The sequence below is a fragment of the Solanum tuberosum genome, unplaced genomic scaffold, assembly GCF_000226075.1.
Source record: "Solanum tuberosum cultivar DM 1-3 516 R44 unplaced genomic scaffold, SolTub_3.0 scf00216, whole genome shotgun sequence".
NCBI lineage: Eukaryota > Viridiplantae > Streptophyta > Magnoliopsida > Solanales > Solanaceae > Solanum > Solanum tuberosum.
The window spans coordinates 1,052,982-1,062,000 of NW_006239143.1; the positions used below are offsets into that span (position 1 = coordinate 1,052,982).

A 9,019-nucleotide genomic window follows, 5' to 3' on the forward strand; every position below is an offset into this window, starting at 1 on the left:
CTTCATGATTTTGAGATGGAACCTTCTGGGTAGTATCAGAGGGACCAGGTGCTCCTGTGAGATCTGCAGCAATTTCCTTTGCAACCAGTTTGTTTCCAGGATTTAGGATATCCTTGTCTTCCCTTTCCTTGATCAGCTCCTCCATCTCATGGTCTCCCTTCATCACTCCTCCTCTACTTTGAATTCTAACAGGTTCACACAGATTCATGTGGAGAAGTTCCAAAGGTCTGGTAGTGCTCACACCCTTCTTTGCCTTGAAAGAAAATCTTGTTTGTTTGCCTTTTGCACAAGCATCACAAATTTTGTCATTTGAGAACTTCAGCTTTGGTAGTCCGCGGACCAGGTCCCCTGCAACAAGCTTGTTAAGTAAAGAGGTACTTACATGACCCAGTCGTCTATGCCAAAGATTTGCATCATCAGTTTGAGCACTCAGACATGACAAGTTGTTTCCCTTCAGACATAAACTTGACTTCATTTCCCTTATTGCAAATATGAAACACACTTAAGAGATTAAACTTCAGACTATCCACATAGTGTACACTTCCTATGGAATGATCTACAGTTCTTCCTATTTTGCCAATACCAAGAATAAAACTTTTCTTTCCGCTGCCAAATGACACACCACCACCTTGGTGTGCTTCCAAAGGGAGGAAGTTAAGAGTATTTCCAGTCATATGACTTGAGCATCCACTATTCTATGTACCAGCATTGACTGCTCCCTCTCTTCTGCACAAGAATCACTTATTAGACTTGGGAACCCACTTCAGACGGAGTTCCCAATAACTATCAAAAGGCTTAATAAGAAACCTTGCTGTCCAGGGGGCAAAGTGTTCTTACTGAACCGATAACGGGGACTAGGTCCCTTGAGTTCCCTTTTATCACTGTTTTCAGATCTGACAAATTTCTCATGCTTTTGTTTTGTTTTTCTCAGAGTCTCACACTTTTCTTTTCGATGACCATTACGCCCACAGTGAGTGCACAACAGATTGTCAGATACAGACACATATTTGCTATGAGGATTATAAGGAGGTTCTATTGGTCTACGTCCCAACCCTTTCTTTCCATTGAAACTCTGATTAGACAGATTAGAGAGTATCTTAGAAGAGTCAGTCCATTTTAGAGAGTGGCTTAACTCCTCCTTGACCTTACTCAGATCCTTTCTCAGTTGAGAATTTGTTTCAAGAGAAGCAACTAACTTGGACTCGAGGATTTTGAGCTTTTCTTCCAGTTCTTCCTCAAGGATGCTAAGCTTTCTCTTTCCACCTACTGAGGTACCAGGTCCCTCACTGGGTTCCAGACTATCATTCTCGAGGATACCTATCCTGATACTCAGTTTAGACATTTGAGCATTAAGAACTGAGTTTTCATCTTCGCACATACTCAACTTTTCACTTATCATCAAATTTTCAGAGGTCAGTTCATCAACTGAGTCAATTAATAGAGCAGCAAGTTTTCTCAATTTTTTAATGGTAAGAAAGTCTAAATCATCTTTAAGATCGAGAAGAGTTACCTCATTTTGATCCTCTTTATCATCGGATTTAGCCATTAAAGAGAAAATGGAGTTGAAGACATTTTCATCATCTTCAATAGCCTCTTTTGAAAGACGTCATGTTTCTTGATGATTTTCTGAAACCTTTTAGTAACATAGGCCATTTCATCCTACTCCTGAGTCGCATCATTTTGTGAGTTTTTTAGAGCAATAAATTTCTCCCTCTTTCCCTCCTTCATGTTTGTCCCCTATTTATCTATGTGAACCTTTTTAATTTTAATGAAGTCGAATTAAAATTGTAATTTTTATGAGTTATCAAACGAATTTCGTCAACCAAAAAGAGGAAAGACACAAAAAGGAAAAGGGAAAAAAAGTTAAAGAACATCATATTTTGGCTTTGATAAATTTTGTAAAACTATTGATGTTGCATATATGCCTAGGGTCAACAAATTTTTATTCTTCAATTTTTTAAAAATGACACATGGACAATAATGAGTTATTAAGAGATTTTATTTTATTTAAGGACAATATATAGCTGTCCCACCGACTTCTGATGAAACAAATTTTTAATAATTATTCAATGAATATTATTGTGCTCCTCTCCTCATTTAAACATCAGAAAATGTCATATTTGATCATGTATTATTCCGTTCATTTTTAATTGTCATGTTACATTTTTTAAAAGTCAATTTGATTAATTTTCAAAGTTAAATTAGATTATATTAATTTAATATTTTAAACAAAAAAATAGATATTCAAAAACTATAAGAAAAGTACTATAAATTGTAATTTTTGCTATTAATATGATGAAAAATACATCATAAAATGTTAGTGAAAGTTTTTATAATTTGACTCAGAAAAAGGAAATCATGACAATTATAAGTGGATGGAGGGAATATAATGAAGAAGTAAATATAAACTTTTTTTGAGAATACAATAGTTGATTTGACCATTTTCCACTAAAATACATTATTCATTCAATTCACTTTTACTTGTTAAATTTGAAGGAAAAAATGTATTTAATGTGCAACAACAAAAACATGCCAATAGAGACTGAGGAGGATAAACTGTATGTGTTGGAATGTATGCGTCCACGTTTTCTATGGGACCAGGTCCTCAGCACAGTTACAATAACAGAAAATAAACAAAGTGCTGAAAGTAAAGATTGCACAACAACTTTACGTGGAAACCTCCTTGCTCAAGGGAGTAAAACCACGACCTGGCCTGCCAGGACTTTTCAAACTTCTTTCACTAATCTTCTCCAAGCAAAAAGCAAAAGCAAGTTTACAAACCAGGATTAACCTACTAATCCCAACTCTAAGCAATACCTCCTATTACTTAGATGAGCCAGAGCAGATACAACACTGCCCACTAAGCTATCACCCTTAGATAACTTAGACTTTGCTAAGTGGATACAACACCGCCCATTATACTATCCTAACCGATTAATATATACTTTTAGAGTAAGAACCTAAGTTACCCTTAACCTAGCTCTTACAATGATTCAAACAAGTTTGAAACGTTTCTTTCACAAGTGAAACGGATCTTACAATATCAGAACTATTACAAGCAAACAAAAGCAACTGGTAGCAAATCGCATCACTTCAATCAAGTCCCTTGCTGTTCTTGAAGCTTGAAAGACTCTCTCTTTGAATGAATGGGTTAATATTGTTGTATAATGTTTGATATAAACCATGAAAAGTTATTACCAAACGTACAAGCAACATCCTTGCTTCTGATTGGTGAAGTACTCTGCAGCTTTCACCAACTCTCTGACGCAGACAGCTTTTACAGCTGTACCGCACTTTGTCACTGGACGAGCGTACTCTGCAGAGGACCAGGTCCCTGCACTTGTGAGGAGATCATCAAAACACCAAAAGACATAAGCTCTTATCAAGTTATCTGGAAATAAATGTTTACACAAATAACATAGTAATGAGGTGTATACAATTAACTTACTTTTTGGAATGATCCGTGGATTCAACCTGATATGTACCCTCTCATACTATCGATTTCAAACTACTTGAGATCTGTCAAATATGTTATTTTCTTTGCAAGATATATGGTCTCAATTGGGCATCGCTTCTTTAATATTTATCAGTTTAAGTCAGTCCTCCGATGATCCAACTGTACATTTGGTTGGTTGCCTACAATGCTCCAAAGGAGGTTGGGTTCTTGGATTTTGGGATACAATTCATGGTGACACTGCTTATTATTGGCCATAATTTTTATTCTGACCTTGATTTTAGCTTAATACGGAAACTTGACTAGGCATTCAAAACTGCTTCAAATGTTAATTCTTCTAATTGAGACGTATCGCCTCATGAAATTGTTTTCCAGTGTCCATAAATAAGGAGTTTATAAAAGATAATGTAACCAATTTTGTTTGATTTCTTAATTAGGCTTAGTCAACCAAGAGAATTGGGACGTTAATGAACCACAAGTCATGAAGTAAGAATTTCAAAGTAGTAATTCAGGCAGTTCCCCAAACTAATATGTATGTTTTACTGTGCCTCGAGAAATATATAGACACTGCTTGGTATTGTCTAGTGCAACACAACAAAATTTAATAGAAGTTTAATCGAAACAGCAACAGCTGCAACAGAAATTTGCATTCTGTGCATCATAGTGAGTAATAAGTTAATCTCCAGAGACGGTCGATTACAAGACTTCCTTCTTAGACAGATTGATGTTTACATTGCATTATCTTTCAAGTTGTGTAAACGATTGTATATCCATAACAAAAATAAAAAATGTTTTTTATGTAGTTAAATCAAAAGATGAACAGCTGCAAGAGAAATTTTGCATTTCTGCATCTGTAAACTGCAAAACATTATGTCATGAAAAACAGAATTAATACAAAAAGGAAAATAAGATTAAAGTAAATAACAGAACTAATAATAAATATCATGGCCAGTAATTAATAAAAAAAGGTCTATGTCACTTCTACCAGCCAGGGGCAAAAACAAGATTGATATTCTTGAGAAAGGCTTCAGCTACAGAATTAATACAGCATAACTTTGAAATAAACAACCACGTATCAGTTCAATCATGTTGCAAGTCTCATTTCAGAGATTGTCATAATCTGAATCATACTTAATGTCAAAGACTACTTCTGCTTTAGGTAATGCACGCCGAAATGCATTTACTGCAGCAAGCAAATTGTTTGTTTTGGAAAGAGACTCACACAGTTGCCAATGATGATCATCATCTATATAGGGCTTAATTAGCATTCGTACCAACACAGGTGACTTGTCTAACAAAAGCTTGATAAGCTGCATCCCAACCACTGGGGCTAGAAAACCTTCTGGCTTAACTTCCTTGAGGTGACTAAACATCACATCTGATAAACCTTCAAGTTCAAGACATGGCAGAGCAGGACTATCATACACCTAAATAGAAGATAGGCGGAGACGTTTGAATAAGAAAGCCACTAAAATAAGAAAGAGAAAGAAAAAAGACTGTTAATTAAGAACCTGCACAATGTCAATATATTCTAAATATGGGCAACTTTTGATCAGGCAAAGAGCACACAAGATCTCATCCTGTTTATCCAGATAAATAGAAGATAGGCGGAGACGTTTGACAAATTTAAGATCAAACGGAAGCCTTGCTGGTACTCCACCTGTGCCCGCTGCTAAGAAATAAGAAGAAAATGCAAAAAATCAGGATGAGTCAAAGCCCGAAAGATCGATGCTAAGGATAAGAGAATGCATTACAATAAGGAATTAAACAAATTTACCTTGAGAATACCTTCACTCAAGTGAAGATTCTCGAGAACAACAAAAGACTTGAAAAAATTGATAATATCACATTTTGTTGACTTTGCAGAAAAACAATCTTCATCTATAAGCGAAACTTTTGCCAGAAGAGGAATATTCTTTAAGCAAATATATTGTATACTACCACTAAAATCGAAAGATCTCAGCATTGGAGCTTTAATTTCAACAACGCTTGTCAATGTCAACCTACTGAGTTTCAAAACCAATTGCTGGAGAAATGAGCAATTAGAGATCAAACTTTCAAGCAACTTGGAAGAAATTGAGACAGAACATAGTTCAAGGTTTACTAATCTATCAAATTTTTCCAAAGCTGGTGGAAAAACAATCACATAACTTCTGATAATCAGATGCCTCAATTGCAAACATTTGAATACCGATGAAGGCAATTTGCCATCACTCGGTAGTTGAAGAACAAGGTGTTGAATGCCATTTCTTGAGAGGAAAAATATCAAGTTGTCAATCACTGGGCAAGTTTCCAGGAAACAATTAATAGAAAGGGTAAACTTAATAATTGGTCCAACATGAAGGGTCAAAAGGTGATACATAATGTTGGTAAACTGCAAAGTAGGAGGTATCAAGTCATTCGTTCTCAAATGATTTAAATTAAGTGTCAACTCAGGAAGTTTGCACCACTTATATCTCCATCGTTTTGATAAGATGCTTGTCCTCACAATGTCTCGTAAAAGTAAACACATTAGAATAGCATCAGTTACATCACTTGGAAGGTTGCTGAATATATCCACAGAAACACTTTCACGACCAACCTTTTTGTGCTTAGGAGGCATCGTTAAACAGAAATCACCACCACAAAAAAATTCAACTAATACCAAGATATATTAGGTATATATTAACATAATACAAATGAAAGAAGAGGACATTTCTTTTGACCCAAATGCATGCCTAATGTCTTCAGTCCTCAGCTATTTGTAGTTTCAAATGTTGAGAGATTACTTTGGCCTTTTGACTCTTTGGGTTCACCCCTCTTTAATTCATCTTGAAAATGATATTTCTACTTTACTAAAAAAGAGAATGACCATTCAGATTTTCAAAATATTAGTTGATCATTGTACTAAATATAGTTGTCCTATATTAGTTGATCACCTTACTAATCATGAAAGCATCAATTGATTTTTTCCCATATTACTTTTACAATTAATTCTTTTTGTAAGTCTCCACACAGCCACACTAGTTTACAAAGTTCAAAACAAGTTCGTAAGATGTGAATTGGTAAAACTACCATTTATTTATGAGTTCTTAATAAGCATGTAAAAAGGAAAGTGATCAACTAATATGAGACGAAGAGAGTACTCAGAAACAAAAAACCTTAATATTTATGGAACTAAAAACAAGTTTGAATTCTCTACATATGCACTGTTGGGACTTTTTTCATAGTTTAAAATAAATGAATTATTCAAAGTTTAAAAAAATTATTGGAACTTTTTTTTTTCATATTTACCTTTTCTTTTAATAAGATTTTTAATTATTTTTCATTTTCAAGGTGAATAATTTGGGAATAATCAAACGGATAATAATGGAAAATACCCTTTTAATTTATGTTCTTAAATTCTTTTAATTAAGAGATGTGTCATATTCCAACAATGCACTTAATAAGATTCATTTAATATGGAATAGAGAGAGTAACATGCAATATAGTTAAATTACGTCGATAGTATAAAAACTATTCCATTCGTCCACTTTTAATTATCATGGTTTTCTTTTTTAGAGTCAAACGATAATAATTTTGACTTACATTTTACGATGTATTTTTTCATCATATTGATATACAAAAAAATTGGAGTTTATAGTACTTTTCGTATAGCTTTTTGAATATCTAAATTTTTTATTTAAAATATCGGATTTATGTAATACTATAATTTAACTTTGAAAATTAGTTAAATTGACTTTCGAAAAGCGCAATATGACAATTAAAAGTGGACAGAAGGAGTACTTTTTTAGGTCCCATTTTATCATATAATAAAATAATTTTAGCGATTATAGTTTAACAAAGATAACACTGCAATATAAAGGCAACACACTATAATGCACTCCGTGATTACTTGAATAATAGCAGGAAATACCAAAACAACAATATTAGCAAGAAACACATGATTATATAACTTTTGTTGATAATAAGTGTCACGCCCCGAGCCTACACCCTGGACATGGCCGGCACTCGAAGACCATTGTTGGCCCCAAGCGAACCCTTAGCCTGGCTTTCTTAACTCAGCGGAAACCTAACTCAACAGAATAACTCCATACCATGCAAGGACATAAAACAACTTAATTAACTGATAAAATCTGGCCGAAAAAGGCAACTCGAGTCTCAAAATAGAATATTTACATATATACATAGACGAGAGACTCAATACTAACTGACTGACTGTCTATGAAGCCGCTATAAAACTGAGATGGATGTTGGGACAGACCCCGCAACATCCTAATAAAACAAAACTAGGAACACAAAATAACAGAGTCCTCCGGAATGCAAAGAGGCTCACCACTGACTCTGGAGTGCTCAACTGGATCAACGGCGTGCTGGATGCTGATCCTGGGTACCTGCGTCTGCATCATAAAAAGATGCAGGCCAACTAGCATCAGTACATGGAATGTACGAGAATGCGAGCTGGACCCGCTAAACAACAACTTAAGCTTGAAGGGGATACAAAAGAGAACTTACCTTGGCTCTGCTCGACTCATGAATAACTAAACTCAATATAAAGCAATAAGACACATGCAATATATATAAAGCTTGTAAAACTATTTAAAACATGACGTCAAAATCATAGTTATAATATCACAAAATATACCATGCTTCCTCTCAAAGTCTACTTGTGCAATGCATGAATGAAGTCCCATACCCCCATTCATACTAAGCAGAACTCCTTGAAAAACCATGCACTTTCTATTGTGAGAGTTTCTCTAACCGACAACCATCACTATGAACCTAAGTGGTGATACAACGTCTTGCTCACGCTGCCAGAGTTGTCCTATACTTTGCCGTCATATAGAACTACTTTAACTTAGTGGATCCACTAGCTTAACTTTCGTGATCATCTAAAAAGTATGACCCGAGAAATCCCATGTTAGCTACATGGTTCCTATGGAGAGTTGAGTTAATATGAACTCGTGTCCCCAATTCAGTGCTCAAGACTACTCCCAAAAATATTTTAGCTCATAAGTGTTTTAAACACATCTTCCTTTAATTTGAGAAAATTGTTCAAAGCTACCCTCTTAAAAGAGGTAATTGCTCTTGAAACTCTTTTTAAAAGAACACATCAAATCATATTTAATATGATCATTGATGACTCGGAAGTCATACTGCATAAACATTGATGGTATATCTAGAGACCATATTGTTTAAACATTGATGACATACTCGATTGTCATACTAATCATGTTTTAGAAACTCTTTCGCAAACTCATCTTTTTCTTAAAAGAGATAGTACTCAAAATGCTCAAAACTCTTTTGGAAATCTCAGTTTCCTCTTGTCTTAAATGTGAAAACATTTATAAACTTCTTTGGTAATACTTAGTTCCCTAATAACTTTTGAGAAATGAGCTCAACTATTTACTCTTCACTTAACTTGAAACTTTATACTCTTTACTTAACTTGAAACTCTATACTTTTTACTTAACTTCAAAGCTTAAGTCTTAAAACAAGGTTTAAACATTTGTAAAAGACTTCTTAACATATGGTTCATGTCGAATTATGGGTATGAACGACTTGACTCGAAGGTGTACAAGCTAA

General features: G+C 34.5%; 1 protein-coding gene across 1 annotated transcript; it reads right to left on the bottom strand.

Moving 5' to 3' along the window:
* Positions 1–3,194: 3,194 nt before the first annotated feature.
* Positions 3,195–6,056, bottom strand: LOC107062334 (F-box/FBD/LRR-repeat protein At1g13570-like). Its single transcript, XM_015312865.1, has 5 exons — positions 5,243–6,056; positions 4,966–5,123; positions 4,603–4,881; positions 4,434–4,485; positions 3,195–3,334 (listed from the first exon to the last, which is right to left on the bottom strand). Exons 1-5 carry the CDS (start codon positions 6,054–6,056, stop codon positions 3,195–3,197), a joined length of 1,443 nt encoding a protein of 480 aa, XP_015168351.1.
* Between the last annotated feature and the right edge of the window lie 2,963 nt (positions 6,057–9,019).

What these genes read in the sequence shown, in the direction of transcription:
- LOC107062334 (XM_015312865.1), bottom strand. Translation starts at nt 6,056, where the DNA reads ATGCCTCCTAAGCACAAAAAGGTTGGTCGTGAAAGTGTTTCTGTGGAT. An exon ending in GTGCATTACCTAAAGCAGAA is followed by an intron (nt 4,486 to 4,602) that starts GTAGTCTTTGAC and finishes TTAATTCTGTAG; the next exon opens with CTGAAGCCTTTCTCAAGAAT. An exon ending in TTTGCCCCTGGCTGGTAGAA is followed by an intron (nt 3,335 to 4,433) that starts GTGACATAGACC and finishes TCACAAGTGCAG; the next exon opens with GGACCTGGTCCTCTGCAGAG.